General features: G+C 47.4%; 1 protein-coding gene across 2 annotated transcripts; it reads right to left on the reverse strand.

Moving 5' to 3' along the window:
- Positions 1-2,078: 2,078 nt before the first annotated feature.
- LOC116958023 (uncharacterized) lies at positions 2,079-25,979 on the reverse strand. 2 transcript variants are annotated; one of them, XM_076058094.1, is made up of 9 exons: positions 25,870-25,979; positions 19,007-19,100; positions 16,945-17,073; positions 9,651-9,767; positions 7,842-7,964; positions 7,024-7,112; positions 6,599-6,887; positions 5,971-6,246; positions 2,079-4,906 (listed from the first exon to the last, which is right to left on the reverse strand). In XM_076058094.1, exons 1-9 carry the CDS (start codon positions 25,888-25,890, stop codon positions 4,713-4,715), a joined length of 1,332 nt encoding a protein of 443 aa, XP_075914209.1. In that variant the 5' UTR covers positions 25,891-25,979; the 3' UTR covers positions 2,079-4,712. The 2 variants fall into 2 exon arrangements, with proteins under 2 accessions (XP_075914209.1, XP_075914208.1); XM_076058093.1 differs by having other exon boundaries at positions 9,648-9,767.
- Positions 25,980-27,974: the final 1,995 nt, after the last annotated feature.

Below are 27,974 nucleotides of genomic sequence, written 5' to 3' on the forward strand. Positions count from 1 at the left end.
ACACACGCAGCACACACACACAGCACACACACACACGCAGCACACACACACAGCACACACACACAGCACACACACACAGCACACACACACGTAGTGTCCCGGCGGGGGATTGCCGGGCACAACGGGTTTTCATCCGAAGGGCCCCTAGGTGGGATGTCCCGCGGTTTCCCGGTGCCAGGAGATTACCTGACCCTCCCAGGACAAATCACATGGTAGCGCCCCTAAATTGGCTTAAACTTGAATGGGCATACAAAGGTTTACCCGGCCAGCCACAATGAATCATGCACGACATCGGGGAGAGGGCTGGTGTGAAATATTAAGCGAGCAGAGCAGACAATTAGGGAGGGGGACCGGCTAGTGTGTATTTGACAGCCGGACGCCCTCCCAGGTTATACCGGCTGAGTCAGGGATGAAGAGTACAGTGAGGGAAAAAAGTATTTGATCCCCTGCTGATTTTGTACGTTTGCCTACTGACAAAGAAATGATCAGTCTATAATTTTAATGGTAGGTTTATTTGAACAGGGAGAGACAGAATAACAACAATATCCAGCAAAACACACGTCAAAAATGTTATAAATTGATTTGCATTTTAATGAGGGAAATAAGTATTTGACCCCTCTGCAAAACATGACTTAGCACTTGGTGGCAAAACCCTTGTTGGCAATCACAGAGGTCAGACGCTTCTTGTAGTTGGCCACCAGGTTTGCACGCATCTCAGGAGGGATTTTGTCCCACTCCTCTTTCGCAGATCTTCTCCCAAGTCGAAGTACCGGGACGCTGCACGGGCATCCCCCCGCAGTCCTCCTGCTGCATCATTCGCAGCTAAAGCGGTGACGGCGGCCAGGAGGTCTCACATAATAATGCCTTTGGTGAGGTTTTCGGTCGTCTCCTTGCATCGCTGGCATAACAGCGTCCCGCTCCATCTCCGGCTCCTGAGCGCCCAGGGTCGATTGTGGGAGAGCCCCGTCGTCGTGGTCGTCCTCGTCCGAAGACTGAACGTGAACTCCACCCCAGGCAGAGTCACGGTACGTGGAAGCAGGAAAGCGGACGCGGCTCGCCTCCGGGGCGAGCCGCGTCTGTCGCTGGGGCGGCACCGAACTGAGCAGGACACCGGGGGGGGGGGGGGTGGCGCGTGCTGAAGCCGAGCGTCGCTGTCACAGGGCGAGAGGCCACGTCTGTCACCCGCGCACGCGACTGAGAACAACCGGGAGCACGGAGTGGCTCAAGAGCGCCTGACGAAAACCCAGGTTCATCCAGTCTGGCGGAGGAACTCGATTTTTTTTTTCCTGTGGAGGGGGTGGGGATGCTGCTGGCAAGACCCCTTGTCGCCCGCCAGGCTAGCAAGAAAGAAGCGGAACGGGGGGAGGGGCCCGAATGTCCGCTCGTGGCGGCCATCGCAGTTATCATGGCAAATGCCTGGTCAACAAACAAACACAAATTCAAGAGGGGTAATAATAACCTTAGTAGCACCTTACCAATCCTTTACAAAACTATCCATAGCTACCAAATCGAATAGCCGTGTGGTACCCATTCATACTGACGATGTCCTAAAGCGTTACTTAAATTGCAGCGCTGGGACATTGAATCAAAAGCGGTGACCTCGAGATAGCAAGTCCAGTGTTCAAATTGACACCACAGCAGCATTCTGGAAGATGCTTAATTTCCCCAGTGTTGTCTCCCATGATAAATGAACAGCACACACGGTGGTTGAACCTTCATTCTTAAAGGTGCTATATGAATGCAACGTTGTTGAATGTTATTGCGGGAAAGTTGGATGTCCTTAAATATGCTTAATAATCATAATGTACAGCCCTTGGTCAAACCACTACTTAGTGCAAGGTCCCTCTATCTGTCTCAGTCGCGGGGGTAGTTTGACCACAGTTCACTTTGGAAGTGGAGCTTCTTGGTCAGGGAGGATGGGGACACAGGACCCGTTCAGATGTCCCTCACTGGCGATGTGGCCCGTGGCTGGGATGAAAAATCTCGCTTGGAAAAGATAAAACATCGGCATCAGGGGTTGCCGAGCACAGGCTCAATATATATTTAAAAAAAAGTAATGTTTGTGTCACAGACAATAATCAGAATCAGAATCAGAAAGGGTTTTATTCGCCATGTAAGTTCACACCGACACGGAATTTACTTTGGCAGGATGGTGCATACATTCAACATATAGGAATCTAAAATCTTAAAATAAGTTTTAAACAAGTCTTACTATAATAAGGGTCAAAAGTCTAACACCAAGGGGCTGAAGTATGTAAAATTAAATAAATATCGAATATAAAATCCGGCAAGGCTATACGAACTTGGGGAAAGCAGCTGATGGGACGGGAATGACAAAGTCAGGCACTGTGCTCGTGCAAACGCCTGTAATCGGGCACTGTAAAGGCAAGGGTTGGTGGATCAGACGAATGCTGAGACCTCCTTCCTGTGGACACCTGCCAACAGAATGCAGTCGAGCAGAGTGTGGACTGATATCTGTCCCTCATCTGTCAGAATTAAAATCTAACTTCATACTGGAGGAATTCAATGAGGTATATGCAATATTCACAGATGCCCGGTAGAGGCAGGTGAGAACGTAAAAACGACAAGCAAACCAAAAACAAATGATAGCAGTACAAAGTATAGGAAAGGGAAACAAATAACTTAAAGAATATACACAAATAAAACTATTTTTTGTGTATATATGTATCTTACGAATGCTCACTGAGCTATGCAGCTCTTTTTCAGAAGCCACCTGGCCACAAATGATGACTCGACAAAGCGTCTTATATCACGTGGAAATGTGTATAGCAAGCCAAATAATCTAAATGCGAAGAACGATGGTCCGACTTACGATATTTCGATCTTACGGTGGCGATAGCGATGCGACAAAATTGCCATCAGCAACCTAAACATCGTTCAGGTATGCAGACGACGGACAGAATCTTGGTCAGTACAGTTACAATACGTTACGATCCGTTCAATGCGTCTATGATACGTAGCTTTAGCGATTTCATTTTAGGGTTACCGCGATACTTTACGTTCAATGCGTGTTAAAAGTTTTTTTTTATAGCGGATAAGGATTGTTTCCTGAAAAAAACTTTCGATGAAATTGCAGTTCACATCGGTAGGCTAAGAATTTACCTTGTTTTTTTACTTTACATTTTGCTGTGCAATGCAGTATTGTATTTAATAAATACATACAGTATATATTGTATATAGTACGGTACTTTAAATTGCTCTGTTTTGCTAAATTATCACCATTCTTTAAGACTCCATGGTAGGCTAGGCCAGGCCATCTTCGACTTACAATATTTTTGACTTACGATGGGGTCGTCCTTACACATCTCCATCGTAAGTAGAGGACTACCTGTACACAGCAGCCGTCAGTCAGGATCGAACCCAAGACCTCCTGCATATCAGCCGAGCGAAATAATTTCTTGCCTCAGCAATTGTGAGATGCAATTGTCGTGAACGCTCGTTAAAATGTGTCGATATAATTTGGGTGTCTCAATGCAGCGGTTATTACACGGTGCTAACCACTCCGCCACCTCTCTCCCAAACGAGATTAGAACTTCTCAAAGACGTACTCCAGGTCTGGGTATCTTTCCCTGAGGTCCCACAGCGCCTCCCAGAACTGCTTGACCCTGGGTCGCCCCCTCGCCATCACCAGCTCCACCATGTGCTGTGTCGCCTTCTCGCTGCCTTGCCGAGCTTGCATCTCCTTCACGGCCTGCGGGTGGACACACGAACGCAAAGACGCGACGTTCAGAGCGGAACGACGTTTCTGTAGCGATGGCGGTTCTTCAGAGCTGCTTGCCTGCAACACTCCAGAAGCACTCTGTGTTTGCGTTGTAAAGCAGCAGCGTTTATGACAAAGTGTGACTTGGTGTGTGACTGTGCACCACAATCGAGAACACATTAAAAAAAATAGTAAGGATATCATTAGACCTCCTTTGCCTGTACCAGAATATAATAATAAGGGTTTTCCCCTTTTTTCTGGCAACAAAACTGAAACCTTTTTTTTACGAGGAATCACGTGGTGCATTAACCACAATACTTGTGGTCAAAATGCAAACAAACAACACTCTGATGATATATGTATTGTCCTTGAAACTGATTGGTCCACACCAGGGACGACTTTCGTTTGAGCCTCGACGCCTTTTGGCGTCCTCTGGTCGAGCACCAATTGGGTCGAGGCTCAAAAGAAAGACGTCCCTTGGTGTGGACCAATCAGTTTCAAGGACAATGCATATATTATAATAGTGTGTGTTTTGTTTGCATTTTGACCACAAGTATTGTGGTTAATGCACCACGTGATTCCTTGTAAAAAGTTTTGTTGCAAGAAAAAAGGGGAAAGCCCTATTATTACTAAGGATATGTTAAAAATACAATTATGTAACTATACAGTCCGATCTTAGAAACGTTCTAATTATAAGATCACGTGTGCCACTACCTATGTGTGCTATGACCTATGTCTAATGCTCTGTTCAATTGTGCTTCTTACATCTGTCTGTGCTCTCGGCACTTATTTCAGCTTGTCCAATCCTAACGTCGGCATGGACCTCATTGTGACTGCTCACTGTCAACCAATCCCGCGGCAGACTCAACATGCAAATGTTCTGTGCAGCCTAGAAAGTAGGTCCGTCGTGATAGCCTTTGTGCCAAAAGGACTGGCCAAACACCAAACGTCCTTATTCATGAGGCTACGCGTGATTGTGATGACGATGATCTTAGTTGGACTTTACCCGCACGCTGTTGTCGGTGAGGATGTTCCTGATCTGCAGTTGGGAGAGCAGAGGCGTCAGGTCGTCGCGCAGCGCCACGAGGAGCTCCCTCGTCTTGAAGCGGATTTTGTCTCGGAGGACAAAGTCGCTGTACTTGTTCAGAACCAGGGGGGACTTGTTGGAGAGTCTCCGGAGGAAGTCTGCGGCACCACAGAAGGGGGGGGGGAAACGCAGCGGCAATTGGCGCCGTTTCAGCCTTCAAAGGTGGATGAGAGCAGGTTGGAGTGCTTTTGGAAAATGTGAACAAAATAATGAAATGTAACGTAACCAATGTGCCTGAAGAATAAAGTTTTAATCGGCCCGCATTACCTGCTATGACGTACGGATCAGACACGTGGACACTGACAATTAAAAGGAACAGCACTGCAAAAGCATGAAATAGTACACGGTTTCAAGTTATGTAGAAAAACAGAACGACAGTGCATGGGTTATAGGACATTGCTTTGTTAATTAATTGCACCTGGGCAGGACATGTCACCAGAAGGAATGATGGCCAGTTAATACGACAAATGTGTAAATTTTGATTTGAAGCTTTCGTGACTGCAAGGATTCATTTCTGTGAACAGTCACAAGCTAATCACTCAGCTATTTCAATACTAAATTCTATGCTAATTCCTTTGTCAAGGGGTGCCTCTGTGGATGTGTATGCTTGGACTTTAACATAGCCATTTCTGTGACCAGTCACAAGCTAATCACTCAGTTATTTCAATGCTAAATTCTCCTGTTTGATTTGTACTAGGTGCCTCTGTGGATGTGTAGGCTTTGACTTTAACGTAGCCATTTCTGTGATCAGTCACAAGCTAATCACTCAGCTATTTCAATGCTAAATTCTCCTGTTTGATTTGTACTAGGTGCCTCTGCGGATGTGTAGGCTTTGACTTTAACATAGCCATTTCTGTGACCAGTCACAAGCTAATCACTCAGCTATTTCAATGCTAAATTATATGCTAATTCCTTTGTCAAGGCACTCTGTATCTTCTCACACAGCTTAAAGGTCGCGGTCTGAGCTTGTGGCTTTGTTTGCTCCAGCGCTGTCCTCCAGACAGTCTCGTCCCTTCACCTGATGAAGGCCGCTTGTGTTGTGGCCGAAACGTCGTAAGAATTTTATTGTGTTATTTTATTTTATCAATTGATTATTTTTTTCTCATTCTACGTGGTGACTTTACCGAAAGAACCAAAGAAGATGAATTTATTGTTTTGTTACCAAGGCCTCCCAGCCACTCCTTGAGTCCAGGATACTCGTCCTGCACGGCCTGCAGAGCAAACAGCAGCTTGAGGCAGTCGTCATTCCCTCTCTCTTTGAAGAAGTTGAGCAGCAGCTCCGTGCACTCCACGCCATCCCGGATGCCCTTGGCCTCGGTGAAGAGCTCGTTCGGGATTTGTCCCCGGCTCATGAGCTGCAGCAGAAGATGCTTGGGGTCTCTGGCGATCCAGAGCTTCAGATCCGACTCCTTATCTCGAATGGCCCTCAATGCCTCACCTGCGATCGACAGAGGTTCATATGAATTCCACAAGTATCGTTCTACACAGACTTATTTGATTTTTTATTAAAATTAGGCCACGATTGTGAACCAAGGCACAACGTATAACATATTTAGGTTCATATTGGTACTTAAACAGTCAAGTGTGACGTGAAGTCGTTCAGTCACGCACAGCATGACATCATTCCTGTGCGGCTTTAAACGTAGCGACGTAGTCTCCGATCACTTCCCCGAGGACGAACTCGTGCTGGAAAGCATTACGGAAGCCACGCATATGCATGGTTCTTCTTCCTCGACTCTCACAAAATGGCATTCGATGTCAATACACCGGTGCGTTCACGTGGGTCGTACCGTGTGTCTGAATCCACTTCCACAGCTGCACGTATTGCTTCCTCACAGAGTAGAGGGCGTCCCACAGCGTCTCACAGCGTGCCTCTCCCTGGCTGATGAAGTGGTCCAGAACGAGCTCCACACTCTCCTCTCCGCCCTTGTCGATGGCCGCTTGGTGCACTCGTCGTGGAATCAATTTGAAGCCGTTGAGATGCTCCAGGAAGGCCGATGGATCCGCTCCGATCCAGGCCTTGAGTTTCTCTTTGTTCTCTCGGATCTGTTGCATTGTCTCGCTGCTCTCATTGCTCCTCTGTAGCGTGTGGAGAAGACACGGTCACGATTATTTCTGTCTATCTGGGATGGAGTTTTCAGTGTACTGGTGCACGTCTACACACTGAAACAATGTAGAGTAGGGTCATCATGCCACTATGCTGCGTTGAGTTTACCTGAACTCCATATGGCACCTTGTGTTCATTTCGCATGATATGAACAAGCGGTAGATTTTCATCATGCTCGTTATTTGTATGAGTAGTGTCTGAAAGAAAACAGATAAAATTAGTTAATCACTGATTCATAGCACAGTCGATGCGGTTCTATCATTTTATTATCGGTCCAAAACGAAAAACTGTTCTATTGTTCGACACAGAAAACTAAACATGGCGATCTTGGAGTCAGGGAGAACCTTTAAATGTTTCCTATAATTTTAAGATTGGAAAAACCTTAACTGGAATGTAAAGTTGCATAATTTCATAGCCAAGATGAAGATGTCATCACCTGCTGCTAAAGACCATGAACAGACAGTTTTGCGGTCGTTTTTGAATCAGTCCAAATCCTACCTCGATGCCCCTCGGGACCTCGACAATTGTCAACTTCCTCCCTTTGTGACAAGAGCGGCAAGCACAGAACGAAGTAACGACGACGCTTCAATTGAGCGTCCTGTCCAACACGACTTCACGCGGGTGTGAAATATTGTCGGATGAGTGGAGGCACGGCAGAGGTGACTGTCACCAGTAGCAACACTCTCCAAGGGACTATTTAAAATGACACCGAAGCCAAAGCTCTCAAAAGGGATGTAACTCATTTTCATCATTCTGTGCAGTGGTGTCTGCAGAGAGCATTCAGAGGCGGCTTTGTGCCGAGACGTGATTTCTCCACGCATCTTAATTCACTGTATAATGAGTAAAACACATTTTGGCAGATGTATAATTGCAGCCCCAATAACAGGATGTGATCTTTGGATTAAGCACAGAACGTTGCCACTTACCTGATTGCTTCACCATCGTTTTTAAAGTCAACCCCTTCTGCTTCATGTTGAAGTAAACTATGAGCAACACGAGTGCAGTCAGGACGAAGATGAGGACTGCCGCCAACACGACTGACGTGGCGTCTGAAAATTTTATGAAGGGAAAAAAAACAACAAGCTGTGAACAACAGTCCCCTCTCCACCAACTTATCAGGTCTATGTGATACATTGCGATGAATACGAATGCAGTACGTTGCATTAACACAACCTCTATCAAAATCAAACCATCAAATCACTGCTCATAATAAAGGTTTTTGGGTTAGATCGCGTTATTTATAAATGTGTCGTAACCCTCCACCACCCGACACGGCCAATCAGCAAAAATAAAAGTGTCACGTTGACAAAAGACACAAATAATTAACTACTTTAGCCCACCGGTGTGTTGAAGAGTGAATCCACAACATTTACAGTTTGAGTTGTACTGTGACGTTTCGCTGGTAAATACATCCAGCATCATCGGGCAATTCGCCAGAATGGTAAAGCCCTCGCTTGCTCCCGGTTTTATATAGAGCAGCAGCAGGGTGACGTCATCATTGAACTCATATCAGGTGCAGTGATTTGAGGCAGAGGGGGGGGGTATTGTAATTATGTAATCGATTAGTAATCAGTCAATGGTTATGATTAGTAATGAGTTGTAGATTAGTAATTAGTTGTAATGTGTGTTATTGTGATTATATGCTACGTTAGTAATCCGTTAATTAGTATGCGTTTCCCCTATAAGGAATTGTAATATGCATTATTTAATAATATGCCTCCAGGCCGCACTAAATCACTGCTCTTTGCATCATTTCTATAGTTTCTTTAAGCACGAAAATTTTCTACGAAGGCGCTTTTTCACAGATTATCATCTGCAGCAGTTTCACAGTTGCGGGTGATGTTATTTTTTTTTTTACGATTTGCCTTCCCCCCATAAACGAACTTTACAGATAATTTCACATTCGAACCGCGATGCAAGAACACATGGCATTCTATTTTCAAAACAGATCCCTGCAGGGTGGGCTGGAAGGAACTATTGGCAAAGTAACGTCACGGTGCCTTCGAACTGCGCCTCGCAAATTGTATTCGGCTGTGGGCTGTCTGTGAATTTGCCACATCCCCAAAAGCGAAGTTCGCAAATGAGATAACGTCACTTCCAAATGTTGGGTGCAATAAGACGTAATATCAAGTATCTGCGCTGTCTATTGCTGATTTTATACACCCCAACAGCACGAGATTTCACTTCGTTAAAGTATTTAAAGGGGACGGACAGACGGACGGACGGAAGGACACATTAATCTATTGCAGGCTGGTACACTCAGTTTACAACCTCGTTCCTACCAGCATAAGGTTACCAGACCACTATAATTCACTGTGAAGCAGATGGCGCATTTTAATTTGTTGAATGCACCAGTCGCATTAACCAGGGTAGCCGATGGGGTTTTGAACTACAAACCTCCGAAACGAGCAGTAAAAGCGCTATTACCCAGTGTGAATATTTGGAGGCAAGGGGACTCCAGTCTAAAACTTGAGCGTAGATAAAATAAATAAAAAATTCGGTGTTCAGTATCTCACAGGGTCGTGAATTGATAACGTCACACGTGGCTGTGTTTGACCGTGCATGCAGTTCCTGAAGCTTTCAATAGACGTGAGGTTGAGTTTGAATTTCGTGCTTCTACTGCAGAATGCTTCTGCGGTTTCAGTGGACCAGGCTGTCCCGTGCTCTCCCTGACAGCTGAGAAATCAAACGGCGTGTTGCGGTTGACTTGAGCGGCTTTGTAATCCTACTACTACCTGGGGTTTGCAACTCCTGAGGCACACAAATTCCCAAGTCGTCGTCTCTCTTGAGGCCCTCTGCGCACCGACACACCGTGTCCTGGGCCACGGAGCAGTTCACAGCCGCCTCCTCGCCTGCGATTAGGAAACAACAACAAAAAGCATCCCAAGGGGGGTGAGAGGTGGTGGTTAGATCGCGTAAATATGAATGTCGCGTCGTCATTTCAAGTTTTCAAGTTTTCATTTATGAGGCATAGAGCCCTGTGAGCCACGCGGCTCTTGAGTCGGGGTACAACCGCAACAAACAAAACATGAACAGAGAAACATCTTAAAGCGACGACGCGCAACAGAAGCATCCTGGGATGAACCTGCAAATCATCATCGTCATGAAACCTGCCACCACCATCCGACACAGCCAATCAGTGGAGGGGTTTGTCACGTAACACAAAAACGTTGCCAATTAGTTACTAGTTTCAGTACTAACCGGTGGGTCAACTCCGCAAGAGCCACGATTCCCCCCCTACCCCTCCCCCTGAGCATGCACACACACACGCAGCACACACACACGCAGCACACACACACAGCATACACACACGCAGCACACACACACATACGCAGCATACACGCAGCACAAACACAGACACACACAGCACACACACACAGACACACACACAGACACACACACACACACACGCAGCACACACACACACAGCACACACACAGCACACACACACACACACAGCACACACACACACAGCACACACACACACGCACAGCACACACAGCACACACACACACACAGCACACACACACAGACACATACACACACACACGCAGCACACACAGCATACACACACGCAGCACACACACACGCAGTGTCCCGGCGGGGGATCGCTTGGCACAACGGGTTTTCATCCGAAGGGCCCCTAGGTGGGAAGTCCCGTGGTTTCCCGGTGCCAGGAGGTTGGCCGACCCTCCCAGGACGAATCACCTTGGTGGCGCCCCTAAACTGGATTCAAATTGTAGGGGCGCACCAAGGTCCACCGGGCCAGCTGCGATGAGTTACGCACGACATCGGCAAAAGGGCTGGGGTGAAATGTTAAGTGAGCAGAGCAGACAGTGAGGGTGGGTGGGGGGGGGGATCCTAGTGCCACCGACCAAGTACACACCGGGTGTGTATTTTTGCCAGCCGGACGCCCTCCCAGATATTAAACCGGCTGAGTCAGGGATTAATGGCCACGGGCGCAGAGACAATGGCCTGAACAATAACGTAACGTAACGTGACGCTCCACGTGAGGGCGGAGAATTCTTTGAAAATTTACCGGTAGGCCGCACGATCATCTGCGCAGGCTATAACGTTAACCCCGGATGGGGTTTTTTTTTTTTTCCCCGAAATCAAAGGGCCGTTAAAAAATGGGCGAAACCCGAAACTTGTTCAAGCGAGTTGTCTCATCCCCGACCCGCCTGGGCCGCCCAGACCGACTCCCCGCCCGCCTCCTCCTCCTCGAGCCGCCCGCAGCGCCCGCGCGACGCCGGCAGGGTGCGTCCGCGAGGTCCGCGACAGGGCGTGTGAGTATCTGGGGGGGGAATTGGGGAGCGATGGGAGAGGCTCTAGCTCAGCGTCGGCGCAGTGTTTGCGACTCGAGTGTGCGGGGTCGTGCATGACCACCCGCCAGCATTTGTGCAGTCGCCTTGGCGCCGCCGCTGTAGTGTTAACCGTGGGGCGTGCGCGTCGCAGAGTTCGATCACCAGCGGGAGAGTGGGCGTTGCGTGGAATAGCCCCATGCGGCGGTGAGCCAGCCCATTTAGCTGGGGGCCCGGCGGTGAGCCGATCGAGGCCGTGGAGGAGGGAGGGCGGTGGGGTGGAAGCCGGCCCCCGCGGCCACCTCCTTTGAGGCTGTGAAGACGGCAGCGGTTTGCAACGCGGCCGATGGTTTTGGATTGATGGCCGCGATCGCCGGGCCCCACCGAATATTCCACGCGCTTCATTGCGCATCAGGTGGCCGCATTGGCCATGCCCCGTCCTGATTCTGTTGATGGTCGGCCAGCGGCAGCGTGGATGGTTTGAAGCCGGGAGGCCGACGGAAGAATCCTGTACCAGAAGTTTACTTTTGATGTCGGCCTCAGTACAGACTTGCATGCGTCTCTTGGCTTGATTTGTATTCGTGGCATGGAAGTCGTTGCCTGTGAATAAATCCTGCTGCGTCTCTTGGCTTGATGCACGATGCGAGTAGCCAGACTGTTTAGCGTGGCCCTTGGAATCGGCGAGGATGGCCATCATCATAGGCCCTTGTGTCTCGAGAGACAATTCTTTTTTGCGCCTTACGAGGTCAGCTGTAGGTTTTGCAGCGCCTAGAATGACTTAGTAGGCCAATCCTTGAGTGGCAATCCTTGCCACGGCAGTTGCAAGTGAATGCGGTGGCTGCTCCAGAGGCATTTGTTGCTTTTTCTTGACGTCGCTCCCTCTTGATCTGCCAAGCGGTGCGTCTCTTCTCCTCGCCTCTCCCGAGGCCCGTCTTCACAGCCTGCTGCCAGCTGAGTCGGTCGCCGGCAGTTTTCTCCCAGTCACTTGGGTTGATGTCGCAGCTCTTCACGTCCCGTTCACAGACATCTTTGAAGCGTGGGACCGGGCGACCAGCGGCCCGTTTGCCTGATGCCAGCTCGCCGTACAAGACATCCCCTTGGGTATTCTGCCATCCTGCATGCGGCGCACGTGTCCAAGCCATCTTAGGCGCCTACGACTGAGTAGAGAGTACATGCTGGGAATGTTGGCCAAGTTGAGAACTGAGGCGTTGGGAATGCGATCTTGCCATCTGATATCGAGGATGCGCCTGAGACATCGGAGGTGGAATGTGTTTAGTCGATGTTCTTGATGGGCGTATGTTGTCCAGGACTCAGACAACATAGAGGAGGGTGCTAAGGACGCAGGCCCGGTACACTTGTACTTTGGTGTTGAGCGTTAGGGATTTGTTCTCGCACACTCTTTTAGTCAACCTGAACGTAGCTGTTGACGCCTTCCCAATGCGCTCGTCAATCTCTGTGACAAGGGACAAATTGTAGTAGGTGATGGTAGAACCCAAGTAGGTGAAGTCCTGAATGACTTCCAGGGTGTAGCTCCCAACGTTTATGGAAGGGGTGTCTCTGACATCCTGGCCCATGACATTGTATCTTTTTTAGACTGATTGTGTAGGCCAAAGTTGTTGCAGGCATTGGCAAGGTGGTCGATGAGTGTCTGCAAACCTTGTTCCGTGTGAGGATGTACCCTGGAATGTTCAATTGTAGAGTGCCGCTTTTCTCCACACGTCTCTTGGATACATTGAGGATGTGAATGTTTTCTTGCCGGATGATCTTTGTGAGGATGCATGTTTCTGCACGGAATAGGCTCTCAACATTTAGCTGGCATAGACGAACCGATGGGGCTGATGGAACTGCTCGTCTGGCCCCGAGGAGGAGCTTCGTTGCCAGGCTCTGTTCTTTCCGCTGTAACCTCAGAGGTCGACTGGCGACAGACGGCTTCCTTAGTGATGTCGTTCGTTATGAACTTTGGTGTGGACTTCGTTCCACGTGACAGGGTGGGCCGCGAGAAGGCTGACATCACCCGCCGCTCTTAGAAGCTGCAGAAGTATGGTCAAATAACTCCAGTTAAAATAAAAAAAAAAGATATTGGCACTAGAAATATATCGCTATAGAAGATGACTCTGCTGTGTCTAAGCTGCTGTATCCAAAGGATTCGCTAAACTCTTTTAAATATATGAAAAAAAAGTATCTGCGCGTGCGTGCTTGCGAAGGATTTGTCTCTCAACTGGTGGGGTTCACGTTGAAAAAAAAAATTGACGGGCAGCACGCCCTAAGCCCCACCGTGGGCATAGCCTAATTCCTTTCTCACGTCCGTCACCTTTACATTAGTTGAATTAGCGATGTAGTGGGATTTAGCTTTAGCTACTTATTTATGGCGTGACTTCGACCGTACCAACTCACGCCAATTGGGTGGGTGGGGGGGGGGGGTGGACCCTACCAAGTGATGCGTGTTCGGTCGAGCTCACATTTTGTTTGACGCGTTGAACATGCAATAAATATACACATAGCCCTGCGGCTATTTCTTCACAGTGTGATGTCCTCTTTACCCCTCACCCCCCCCCAACACAATGCGTGCAGGTTAATACTACAGAGTCCGTAGCTAATACTATTATAGTGTTATAATCTTAGTTCTTTCGGTAAAGTCACGTTGAAGGGAAACAACAAAATAATAAAATATATATTAAACAATATGTAAAAATAATATATACATATTTTATTATTTTGTTGTTTCCCTTCAACGTGGTGACTTTACCGAAAGAACTAAGAATGTGAATTACTGCAGTCACGAAAGCTTTAAATCAAAACTATTATAGTGCTTAGATAGCAGTATTGTTGCACGGGCGGGGGGGGATGGTGGAGGGGGGGGGGGGTAGCGGCCCAGCCCCCAGCCTGCCAACGTGCCACCTCCGCCGGCTCGGCAATGTAGGTCAGGACGGGGGCTCCGCACGGGACTAGGCCTCACCACGGCTATGGTAAGTACAAGTTTCCTTGCTTCTTACGCTACAATCACGCACGTACAAAACCGTTGTTTTATTCATCACCTTGGAAGTATTCTATTATTTTTGGTCGTGTGCTCACAACAAGACGATGTATTGCTTACTTTCATCTTCATTATTTGTGTGAACTCACGTTCAAATATCTGATTTATTATTGTGTGAACTCAAGTTCTAATACACCTACTTAAAAAAAAATCACCTTTCGATTATTACATTACTTCTCTTCACTTACAGCTTTCGTGACTGCTGGATTTCAACATCTTTGCCTCTTTCTCTTACGTTACATACCTAAAAACATTTCAAGTAATTTTGCATTTATCACAATGCCATACACACCATAGTGTGTGCAAACAACAATTGTTTTTGCTTTGTAATTTGCCCATTCCTTTCATCTTCATTATTGTTTCAACTCACGTTGAAATTCACCTATTTATGCAAATATAACGTTCCCATTATTACATTACATTACCTCTTTATGCAAATATAACCTTCCCATTATTACATTACTTCTCTTCACTACAGCATTCGTGACTGCAGGAATTCATATTCTTTGCCGCCCGGGTAAAACTACATGGCCGGGAGTCGGAGCCATTCCCTCTACACCTTCGACTGCGACAGGGATGTCCTCTGGTTTCCACATTATTTTACATATATTTTTTTACCACGTACTTAGTGAAGCCTTCAATCTGCTACAGATACAATGGGAGGCTGATCGATGCCCGGGTGCCGTCAAGGGATGCCTCCTTATTGCTCAACGATGTTATGTATGCCCATGATCTGGTAACAGCTGCTCACTCAACGAGTTGGAGGCCCTGCTGCTGAACCTGGAGCTTGCCACTAAGAGGTGGGCCCTTGCCATCAGCCCCACCAAAACTAAGCACCTGCCTTGGTTTTTTGTACCATTGGACACTCCACCCCCACAACTCCCAATTGGTGATGGGCCGGTTGTGGAGAGAGTGGAGAGTTTGCCATACCTGGGCAGTGTGCTCATTACCGTCTCCGGTTTGACAGCAGAGGTCTCACTCCGAATCAGTCGAGCGGCATTATCTTTTCATCGGTTGTGTAACGCTGTGTGGAAGCTGCCTGGTCTGTCACTCCGCACTAAGCTTCAGGTCTTCTCGGCCACAGTCATTCCCTCCCTTCTCTACGCATGCCAAACATGGACCCCCCTAATGGAACATCTTAACCGGTTACAAATATTTATGCTGGCCTGCCTACGATCCATCCTGGGCTTAACCTGCAGGCTGGATTGTGTGAGGAGCTCACAAATCCTTGAAGGCTGCGTTGGCTGGCCCATGTAGCCCACATTTCCAGCCACCGCATGCCTAAACGGCTTTTGTTCGGCCGGATCGAGGAGGCTAAACGGGCGCGGCACGGGCTAGAGAAGAGATGGAGTGATGTGGTACAGGAGGACGTAGAGCTGAGTGGACTTGCTGATGACTGGTACCAGTGCTCTCAAGATCGGCCTCTGTGGAGGAGGCTCGTGAAGGATGCTACTGGGCAGTTGGAGGCAGTCGCCCTCCAACAACAACGGGGGGCAGAGGAGCGACGCTCACAACAACGAGCGGAGCGCTAAAGCACAGCAAGTTGGCACAGTAGGGGGCACAGGTGGTGCATCAGCCAGTCATCTCAGTCAGTCGACCCGTGGCACCTAGGTCTGCCCCGTCACCTCCTGCCAGCGGGCGTTCGACACTTCACGTGGCCTCAAAGTGCACCTAGCTTGGCACAAGCGTCGTGGTGATGTTACCACCACTTAGTCCCGAATGGCGGTTCTTGTTGTTATATGGTATTGTGTGATATTTTTTACACTTTTAATTGTTTTCTATCTGCGTAACTTTGCCGAAAGACACAATCAATGTACATTAATAATGTTTGTGTGCAGACAACAAATTTTTGTATTTTTTTTTGGTGCCAAATCATCTTCATAGAAACCAATTTTTTTCAATAATCACCTTGCTAATATTACAATCATAATGTTTGCGTGCCGACAAATGATATTATTGTTCCTTGCTTCTTCCACTAAACTCATGTACATAGAAAGCGTGTCTAAGTCGATGTGTGTGTCTGCCTTTTTCGCCCGGGGCAACGCCGGGTACTTACCGCTAGTATAGAATAAAAAGGTTGCATTGTAGTATAAGACAACGTGATGATGATGATGATGCTGATGATGATAATGATGCTGATGATGATGATGCAGGGAGCGATGAGAAGGAAATTGACACTATTTGGAAAAATGGAAGGAAATGGAAAGAGAGGAAGTCCTAACAGATAACGGCTTGATGACATCGCAAGAGGGCGTTGCCAGAAATATGTGCCACGACTTTAGCATATTGCCACAAGACGGAAGGTGGAAACAGCAAATGACGAAATTTGCAGTGAACACGTACTACCATGGGCTATCTGCCCATGGATTGTAATTATGACGATACACTACACTACACGCTACACTACTAAACACTACACTATTGCACTATACACCACTGCAATACGCTCCGCTCTACACCACTCATAAACTACAGTAGTATGTATACACTACACCACTATGATGTGGCACTACAAGATAGGAAATTGGAAACGACCAATGATGAAATGTGCAGTGTGACCACCTACTACGGGCTCTCTGTCCATGGATCCTGACGATGATGAAGCAATATCTATGCCGCATGCAAGAAGACACAATTCTGAAACGCACAATGCATGGATAGGGGAAACGCCTACTCTGCTGTGCTGACACTCACCTGGCCCACAGCTGCTGCACCACGAGCACACCTTCTCCTGGTTGTCTCTGTCCATGAATGTGCCCTTAGGGCACGACTCACACATGGCAGCACGACCATTAGCTATGCAGTCCGACATCTTGTACATCCCTGAAGGACAAAGGAGTTGTTGTTAGAACACAGACAAAGATCTCCCTGTATAGCCTTTAACAGACTCTTGGGGCAGATGCTCTACCGCCTTTTTCTCCACCGGTGGCGTTGTTTACACACTGCACCAGGTAGTCATTTGAGTCTGAGTCGACCTAGGGGAGGCCCAGGTCCGGTTCAGATAATCGTCAATGGCGTTGGCCCTGAGCTGGAATTCAACACTGGTCACCGGGTTGGTAGCGCAGCGCGCTAACCGCTGCACCACCGTTCACACACACACACACACACACGTGATCACAAGTTGGTTTTGGGAGTCACGGGCTGCACTGACTGTCAACCTGCGTTAGAGTTATGTGACGGGCAGTGGCTCAACTGAACACGAATTTCTTCAGTCATCATCACGATCCATGGGTTTTCCACCGCACATTTCGTCGTTTGTATCACGCATTCCTGAGCCTTGTCGTGCAAATACGGCGAAGTAGTGGCCACCCGCATGGGACGTGGGCAATCCTGCCTCTCCCGCTGGCATTATTATTTTACTACTATTCGCGTTAATCTGAGCTACTTTTAAGCTGTCTTTGATTTTTTTCAAAGTTCACCACTTTATTAACTAGTTATTAATATGTTGCGATTTCGTTTTTGTCAAGAGCTTCTTACTTACAAGCTGGTGTTGCCGCCTTCCCTCATCGTCTCCATACACAGCCTGCCCAAGGGATCATGTTTGCAATAACCACAACACAAGAGTTGTACGCCTTTTGGCGTCTTCTGGTCCAACACCAGTGGAGAGACTAAGGGGCTCTAAGAAAAGCCGTCTCGGGTGTGGACCAATCAAATTCCAGGACAGTGCCAATATTATTATCAGAGTTGTCTTTTTTTTTGTTTGCATTATGACTGCTTGTGTTGTGGTTATTGCAAACATGATGCCTTGAATAAAGGTGTCAGTTTTTGTGCCAGTTAAAAGGGTAAAACATATTACTATATCTTGTTACTGGCAAAGGAGGTCTCATAATGTAAATGCTCACCCCGAGCCCTCAATACTCTGATTGTGCGCTGTTTTTGAGTTGTACGCCTTTTGGCGTCTTCTGGTCCAACACCAGTGGAGACTGGGCTCTAAGAAAAGTCGTCTCGGGTGTGGACCAATCAAATTCAAGGACAGTGCCAATATTATTATTATCAGAGTTGTCTTTTTTGTTTGCATTTTGACTGCTTGTGTTGTGGTTATTGCAAACATGATCCCCTTGAATAAAGGTGTCAGTTTTTGTGCCGGATAAAAAGTGTAAAAACCTATTACTGTATCTTGTTACTGGCAAATGAGGTCTCATAATGTAAGTAACAACAACACACTTATGCATTTCTTGTCGTTGTTCATCCGACAACACATGTGCGTCCAAATAGCACACCTGTCAACCCATATGTCTTACCGGGAAATTGAGTTTTCAGGTCCATACAGCGTTCAGCCGTTTCAATACAGGCAATTGTTGTGTCTATTTGTTGGTGTTTTGTTCGTTGTGATGGGATTTTGTCCTTTCAAATCTTAACGTTTATCCTACAAAGGGGTGACCAATAAGGTCTGAATTGACCTGTAATAAGGTAAGACACTGAGATAAGGGGTTGACAGGTATGAAGTAGTGTCAGTTTCCCTTTGATCCCTGCCTGCATCATCATCATCAGGTTGTCTTCTTCTATGGCGCTACCTTTTTAATTGACTTCTACGTCGGTCAGCTCTTTGACGCAGCAAGTATCCACCTCGACAGCAATACATGTCTCAAGTGGCAACATCTCTCATCTCTCATTTCTCCAGTAACCACCAACCCCATAGCCTAGAATGCAGTGAGAGGAGCTGACTTGGGTGGAGGAAAGGAAGCATCCGGTCACCACACGTTGTCATTCCACAGAGGCGCGTAGATCGGAAGCCTCCGTGTCTGTGTTGCTTTACCTGCACGGCACAGCTCACAGCAAACTCCTTGCGGTGTTTTGTAGAATCCATCGCCGCACTCCCCGGCGGAGGACAGTTGCTGCGGGAAAAGCATCTGCAGGGGAAGATTCGCGGCGGAATTGAGCGGCTGATTGTAGAGGGCAGAGCGACAGCTGCAAATTTCACATTCAGACGGAGCCACAGAGGCGAGTTCACTCGGCTGCACATGGGCCAATTCGGGGGCTCTCTCCCCCCTGCCTTGCCCATTTTAAGGGAGGGCCTCGTTTGTAGTTGATGAGAGAGGCACAAAAACAAAGCGACAAACCCCCCACCCACCGCCCACCAGGATGGCCCCACACACACTGCCGCTTGCTGTGACGGGGAAGCGCTGGTGGGGAGTGGTGGCGCAGCGGTTAGCGCTACGCCGCGCTGTGAACCCGGCGACCCAGGGTTCGATCCCCGCTCACAGCCATCACCAGTTACGATTGTCTGAACCGGTCCCGGGCCTCCCGCCCCAGGTCGACTCAGCCTCAAACGAGTACCTGGTGTAGCGGTGTGTGAACATGTTGCCGCTAGGGAGACAAAGGTGGCCACCCACTTCCCTCGCGTGACGTTACCGGCCTTCATAGGAGCTCGCCGACAGCACTTGCCCCGACAGTCTGCTAAGGCTATACGGGGAGTCGTTACCTTTGTCGTTACCTTTGTCGTGGTCGGCGCGTGGGCAGGACCACACCCCACGCCCACGTGCCAATGATGATAAGCACTACTACACCGTACCAGGTCTATCTGTGTGTTTAGTTGTTGCTGTTGTTGTTGTTAAGGCTGAGTCGACTTCCGGGGGATGCAGGGTACAGGTACCAGGTGGTGGTGGGGTGGGGGGAGGGGTTTCTCGGAATTTTCCCGAGATTGCAATCTCCGGACAGAATTCATTGAGTCTATAGATGGAATGACACGTGGCTAAACATTCATCGGCGTCAATCAATGATTGATTATAATCAATCTGCTGCCTGATGAAGGCCTTACCCGAAGCCGTCTCAAATGTTTCACGGCTCTGCGATGCAAAGGATCCGCCAAACGCAGCGTCTCCTACGTTTGGACGTACTTGTACCCCTGCTACTTACTCCGTGTTATTTTACCAGGCAAGGTTCACAATGAGTTGATGTGCAGATTTGATTTCAGGAGCGACCTGGTCGTCACAAATTGATAGAAGCTCAAGCAAGAGGCGCAAAGCATAAAGCTACGCATGGAGACTCATAGAGATGCATAGAGACCCATAGAGACCCATAGATACACACAGAGACCTGTAGATACACACATAAACCAATGGATACACATAGAGACACATAGAGATACAGATACCCATAGATACACAGACACCCATGAATATACAGAGACCTTGAGAGATACAGATAGCCAAATACACACACAGAGACCCATAGATACACACAGAGACCCACGGATACACACAGAGACCCATAGATACACACAGAGACACATAGATACACACAAAGATCCATAGATACACACAGAGACCCATAGCCCCACAGAGACCCATAGACACGCACAGAGACCCACAGATACACACAGAGACCCATAGCCCCACAGAGACCCATAGATACACACAGAGACCCAAAGATACACACAGAGACCCACAGATACACACAGAGACCCATAGATACACACAGAGACCCACAGATACACAGAGAGACCCACAGATAAACAGAGACCCACAGATACACACAGAGACCCATAGACGCACACAGAGACCCATAGATACACACAGAGACCCATAGATACACACAGAGACCCACAGATACACAGAGACCCACGGATGCACACAGAGACACATAGACACACAGAGACCCACGGATACACACAGAGACCCATAGACACGCACAGAGACCCACAGATACACACAGAGACCCATAGCCCCACAGAGACCCATAGATACACACAGAGACCCAAAGATACACACAGAGACCCACAGATACACACAGAGACCCATAGATACACACAGAGACCCACGGATACACAGAGACACAGATACACACAGAGACCCACAGATACACACAGAGACCCATAGACGTACACAGAGACCCACAGATACACAGAGAGACCCATAGACACGCACAGAGACCCACAGATACACACAGAGACCCATAGCCCCACAGAGACCCATAGATACACACAGAGACCCAAAGATACACACAGAGACCCACAGATACACACAGAGACCCATAGATACACACAGAGACCCACGGATACACAGAGACACAGATACACACAAAGACCCATAGATACACACAGAGACCCATAGATACACACAGAGACCCATAGATACACAGAGACCCATAGATACACACAGAGACCCATAGATACACAGAGACCCATAGCCCTGCCACTCCGCCGCTGCTCTTGACCATCGGCCACAACGCATCACAGTGCAAGGCAGCTTCGCTTCATTATTTTTTTTTAAATCCTAATCTGGTTGTCAACCTGTTTTTTTGGCCACTTGTTGAATTTGCATTTCAAGCCGAGTCGTTGGGACCCCACCCTTGCCTGTCGCCCCAACGTGGTTCTGAGAAATAATGTTAAGGGGCCGTCCATAAATGACGTCACGCGATTTTGGACGATTTTTTTAACCCCCCCCCCCTCTCGTCACACGACGTCACAAAGAGTCAGACACCCCCCTCAAATATGACGTCACAAAGCTCTAACCCCCCCCCCCCTCAAAAAATAAAACACGCTTCAAATCTCTTTAAACTATTGTCGTCGTAGTAGTGTATTTAATGTGGCGCTGCACTCTGATGTTGTAGGTAGAAAACATTTATTTTAAAAAGTCTATTTCAATTAAGTAGAACGTGTTGTCCGTATTTATTTATAAAGTTGTCGCGTTTTGATGTGACGTCACATTTCTGAACCCCTCTACCCCCACCCCCACCCCTCGTCACACATCGTCACAAATGTCTGACCCCTCACCCCCAAGGTGCGTGACGTCATTTATGGACGGTCCCCTAATTATAATCAACATCAATTTTTTTTTTTTTTTCACGAAATCGTCCAAGTGTTACGTGCGGCCATACGCCAACCCTTTAAAGTAACCGCTTGACTCTAGGAAGCCCGCAAGCGTTGTTTGACGGTGGATGAGTTCACAAACGTCTTCAATACATCCTTCCGGGCTGCCGTACGGATTGACGTTTTTTTGATCGCGAGTTATCTTACAGAGGAGACTGCAGACTCCAAATCCGCAGCAGCGAGGGCCCCGGGGGGGAATCGAGATCGAAACGACGGAAAACCTCCCTGCATCCCAGGTGAGGCCGATTCAATCACGCCATCGTGGCTGAACCAATCGGAGCGGGAGTGCCGAGTTTGACGTCACTGACCTCATGGCCACCCAGTTGTGTGGGCAGGGTGGTGACCTTTGAGCTGCCTTAGTGGACGGGTGATTTTATTTTTTTATCGCCGGTCCAAGTGTCCAAGTGTCCCCGGGGGGGAGTTGTAATGGCGGGCCTCCGGGTGGGTCGGCGAACAGCCTCATCGGGGGTTGACGGCTCATCGTGACGCCGGTTTTGCTCTCGTCCTCCTCCTCGTCCTCGTGGTCGTCGTTGTGAATTGCCGGAGAAAAGTCACGGTGCACGATACGTAGACGTCGCGAGTGGCGTCGCCGTTTCGTCAGCGAAGTTGAGCTTGCAGGTCCATACGGCGTTGAGCTCTTGCTCAAACAATGCTCTTCATATTCGTTGGGTCTTTCGGTCAAGTCACGTGGATAGGTTCAAAGAAAATAACAAAATAAAATTACGAAAAAAAAAGCTACGACCACGTTTCGATCACAACACGAGCGATCTTTTATTTTGTTTTTTTCCTCCTGATGGCGATCGCTTGTTATTTTCTTTGAATCAATCCACGTGACTTTAACGTAAAGACCCAAAGAATGTGAATTGCTGCCATTCACGAAAGCCTTATTTAAGTCAAGAAAAGCCTTATTTAAGTCAAGAAAAGCCTTATTTAAGTCAAGAAAAGCCTTATTTAAGTCAAGAAAAGCCTTATTTAAGTCAAGAAAATCAAATATTGAGCGTGGTACAATTCGAGCCGTAAAAAAAAAGGATTGTTTAAAAATATATTTACATTTTTTAATGATAGAATATGGTATTGTCATCCGTATGACATACATACACCAAGTTTTCAGTCGATACCACATTGGCAAGATGGTTGAAATTGAGTTACAAGATTTGAGGATACAACAGACAGTAAGTTAAATAAAAGCGTGTATAAAATGTAAAAAAATATATAATTTATTTTTTTTACGATAGAACACAGTCTTGCCATCAGTATGACATACATACACCAAGTTTTCAGTCGATACCGCGTTGGGAAGATGGTTGAAATTGAGTTACAAGATTTGAGAATACAACAGACAGTAAGTTAAATAAAAGCGTGTATAAAATGTAAAAAAATATATATATTTTTATATATATATATTTTTTTATTTTAACGATAGAACACAGTCTTGACATCGGTGCGACATAAGTATACCAAGTTTTCAGTCGATACCACATTGGGAAGCGGGTAAAAAATTTAGTTACATGATTTTTTGAGGATAGGACAACACACTGAGTGAGTTAAATAAAAGCGTGTAGTAATAAAAAACAATGGTCTTTTTGTGTTTCTCCCACCTCATTGGACTTTGTCGTATGAGCTGTGAGATTTATGAGGGCGTGGGGTGAGCAACGAGGTCTGAATTGGTCTGTAAAATGGGAGGCGCTAATAGGAGGTGGACATGTATTGGTATTTTTCAAGTAAGTAAACGATCCGGGTTTTCTCGATTTTATCAACTGCGCCATCTCTGCTGCTTGTTTACGTTCAGTCGGCTTCTTCTTTTCTCTGCAGACTTCTCCGGATTCATCTGAATAAAATCTCAATCGCGGAATGAATACCTGCCAACCCCTTATCAGTGCCCCTCCCTACCTTATTACAGATCAATTAAGACATTATTGGTCACCCCCGTGCCCCCTTATAAATCTCAAAGTTCATCCTACAAAGTCCCATCGCAAGGGGAGAAACTCAAACAACTAGACAACCACCACCACTGCACTCACAACTAGTACACACACCGCTACTGCCTGCATCAACTCCTAATCAGTGTCCCTACCTACCTTATTACAGACTAATTAAGACCTTATTGGTCAACCCCGTGCCCCCTTATAAATATCAACGTTCATCCTACAAAGTCCCATCACAATTAGAGGTCTGAATTGGTCTGTAAAATGCTAATTCCTTTGTCAAGGCGCTTTGTTTCCTCTCACACAGCTTAAAGGTCGTGATCTGAACGTGGCTTTTTTAACTCCAGCGCTGTCCTACCAGACAGTCTCGTCCCCTTCACCTGATGAAGGCCGCTTGTATTGTGGCCGAAACGTCGTGAGAATATTATTGTGTTATTTTATTTTATCAATTTATTATTTTATTCTCATTCTACGTGGTGGTGGTGGTGACTTTACCGAAAGAACCAAAGAAGAAAAAAACAAATACTGTGTTTTTTTTTGTTTTGCCCGTAGCGAAACGGCTGTATGCTGTGTGGACCTGAAAACTCAATGTCCCTGTACAAGATCACGGAGCGAATCGTATGAATAGGGAGTACACGGTATGTATACTTGCTCTTGTTTCTTTCAGTAAAGCCACGTAGGTAAAGCAAAATAATAAAAACAAATAAAATAAATAAACATAGAAATAAACTAAAAGATATTAAAAAAATAAGTTAAATTAAATCACGACATTTCCATCGCAACACACGCAATCGTCATCGATGATGATTTGCTTGTGTTGCTACCGAAAGTCGTCATTTTAATTATTAATCTTTTATTTTTCGATTTAAAGCTTTCGTGACTGCAATGATTCATCTTCTTTGGTTCTTTCGGTAAAGTCACGTAGAATGATAATAAAATATTAAATTGATAAAATAAAATAACACAATAATATTCTCACGACGTTTCGGCCACAACACAAGATGAAGGCCGCTTGTGTTGTGGCCGAAACGTCGTGAGAATATTATTGTGTTATTTTATTTTATCAATTTATTATTTTATTATCATTCTACGTGACTTTACCGAAAGAACCAAAGAAGATGAATCTTTTATTTTATTTATACCTTTCATCGCCTACGTGACTTTACCAAAAGAACCAAGAGTAAGGATGCTTGCAGTCACGAAAACTTCAAATCTACAATAACCCGTACGTGTTGACAGTTGTGTAGTGGGGTTACTTTCCAACAAAGAAACACGACCGGTTAGGTACTGAAACTAGTAACTCATTGGCTACGTTTTTAGTGTTACCTGACAAACCCCTCTTACTGACTGGCTGTGTCGGGTGGTGGTGGTGGTGGCTTGCACGACGACACAACATTAATATTCACGCGATATAACCACAACCTCTGCCCCCCCCACCCCCCCCCCCCAAAAAAAAATAAAACTCTTACGGAAGTGAAGTACAGGTTGCAATTACGCTCCAGAAATCTTGATTTGAAGCTTTCGTGACTGCAGGAATGAATCCAAACTCTTTGGATCTTTCGGTAAAGTCATCACGTAGTTGGAAAAGCAAATAAATCACGACGTTTCGATCGCAACGCAAGCGGTGTTTCGAGAGAACCCATGGGGCTCCAAAGAGATCCGGAGATCATCGTCACGTGGAGAAAAATCCACGAGACCATATTGTCGTGAGAGAGAGTGAGGGAGAGACACGCAAATTCTAAATAAACAGCAGCAGCAGCAGGCGTCGTCAGGGTCGGCATCGAACCCACGACATTCCCTGTGTACCAGGCGAGGTGGTTAACATCTCCTAGCCACCACCGTGACGATGACGAAGGTGAGTGAATGAGGAGCGGTTGTCCTCACCATGAGAAACAGACGGAGCATCGCTGTCCAGGGGGTCGTGAGGATCTCCTGCCACTCGTCACGGACTCCGCTCAGTCTCCCAGTCGCTCGCCTCACTTTGCTGGCCGCCTGTCATGTGCGTCGAGTGTGAGTGTCTGAGTGTGTGTGAGTGACATTGAGTGTGTGTGTGTGAGTGTGTGTGAGATTGAGTGTGAGTGTGTGTGTGAGTGAGATTGAGTGTGTGTGTGTGAGTGTGTGTGAGATTGAGTGTCTGAGTGTGTGTGAGTGAGAGATTGAGTGTGAGTGTGTGTGTGAGTGTCTGTGTGTGTGTGTGAGATTGTGTGTGTGTGTGAGTGTCTGTGTGTGTGTGAGATTGAGTGTGAGTGTGTGTGTGAGTGTCTGAGTGTGTGTGAGATTGAGTGTGTGTGTCTGAGTGTGTGTGAGATTATGTGTGTGTGAGTGTCTGTATGTGTGTGTGTGAGATTGAGTGTGTGTGTGAGATTGAGTGTGAGTGTCTGAGTGTGTGTGAGATTGAGTGTGAGTGAGTGTCTGAGTGTGTGTGAGATTGAGTGTGAGTGTCTGTGTGTGTGTGTGAGATTGAGTGTGTGTGTGTGAGATTGAGTGTGAGTGTCTGAGTGTGTGTGAGATTGAGTGTGAGTTTCTGTGTGTGTGTGTGAGATTGAGTGTCTGAGTGTGTGTGAGATTGAGTTTGTGTGTGTGAGTGTCTGTGTGTGTGTGAGAGATTGAGTGTGAGATTGAGTGTGAGTGTGTGTGTGAGATTGAGTGTGAGTGTGTGTGTGAGATTAAGTGTGAGTGTGTGTGTGAGATTGAGTGTGAGTGTCTGTGTGTATGTGTGAGATTGAGTGTGAGTGAGTGTCTGAGTGTGTGTGAGATTGAGTGTGAGTGTCTGTGTGTGTGTGAGTTTGAGTGTGAGTGTCTCTGTGTGTGTGAGATTGAGTGTGAGTGTCTGTGTGCGTGAGATTGAGTGTGAGTGAGTGTCTGAGTGTGTGAGAGAGATTGAGCGTGAATTAGTGTTTGTCTGTGTGTGAGATTGAGTGTGAGTGAGTGAGAATGAGTGTGTGGATAAGCGTGAGAGTGATTGAGTGAGTGAGTGTGAGAGTGAGTGTGTGGATGAGCAAGAGTGAGTGAGAGTTAGTGAGAGAGAGTAATTGAGTGGGTGAGTGAGTAAGTGAGAGAGTGAGTAGGTGTGTGGATGATAGTGAGTGAGAGTGAGTGAGTGAGAGTGAGTGTGAGTGAGTGAGAGTGAGTGAGAGTGTATGGATGAGAGTGAGGGTGTGTGGATGAGAGTGAGAGTTAGTGTGAGTGAGAGTAAGTGAGTGTAAGCGAGAGTGAATGTGTGTATGAGCGAGAGTGAGAGTGAGTGAGGGTGAGTGAGTGTGTGGATGAGCGTGAGAGTGATTCGACTGGGATAAAAACGCGAGTGAGCTCCGCTTGGTCTTGTTCGTCTTCAACAAGCAACGCGACCCTTCCCGAATCAAATTTAAAACCCTGCACTGCGTTATAAAATAAAAAAATAAACACCTGCCGCTTATCACGAAATATGCGGTCAGGTGAGCGTGACGTCAGTCGTGAGGTGCGCTAAGAGAAGGGAGTGGCAATGTACAAAGACAAAGGTTCTTCCCCGGTGTAGCCTGTAACAGACTGTTGGGGCAAGTGCTGTTAGCAGCAGCGCCTATGAAGGCTACCGGCACTACGGCACTCGAGTCGAGGGGGTGGGTTGGCCAGCACCAATCCCGCCCGCCCGCCCGCCCGTCCGCCTTTGTCTCCCCGGTGGCGATGTTTAGCGCACACCACTGCAGCAGGTACTCGTTTGGGTCTGAGTCGACCTAGGGGAGGCCCAGGACCGGTTCATCTATTTCACCGGTGGTGGTGGTGGCGGTGGCCGTGGCCGTGGGAGGGAATCGAACCCGGGTCTTAGGCCCGGTTGGTCGCGTAGCGCAGCGCGCTAACTGCTGCGCCACCGCTCCTCACGTGGTTATGCACGCGTGCAATGCGAGGAATGCCCAGCGCCTCCTTGCCAGATGTGTATCTGCACCAAGGCCGTAATCTATATATACACATGTGTAAAAGGCAGAAGTTGTGATTATGTGTTGAAAATGTTTTAG

This window comes from Petromyzon marinus (assembly GCF_048934315.1).
Source record: "Petromyzon marinus isolate PM22_M1 ecotype Great Lakes invasive population chromosome 68 unlocalized genomic scaffold, UKy_Petmar_22M1.pri1.0 chr68_unloc.1, whole genome shotgun sequence".
Lineage (NCBI taxonomy): Eukaryota > Metazoa > Chordata > Hyperoartia > Petromyzontiformes > Petromyzontidae > Petromyzon > Petromyzon marinus.

Excerpts from the sequence above, each read along its gene's own strand:
- LOC116958023 (XM_076058093.1), bottom strand. The coding sequence starts at position 25,890 with ATGCTCCGTCTGTTTCTCATG. Across the intron at positions 19,101-25,869 it reads TGCTCCGTCTGTTTCTCATG|ATGCTTTTCCCGCAGCAACT; the intron begins GTGAGGACAACC and ends CTTCCCCTGCAG. Across the intron at positions 7,113-7,841 it reads AACGATGGTGAAGCAATCAG|ACACTACTCATACAAATAAC; the intron begins GTAAGTGGCAAC and ends GTTTTCTTTCAG.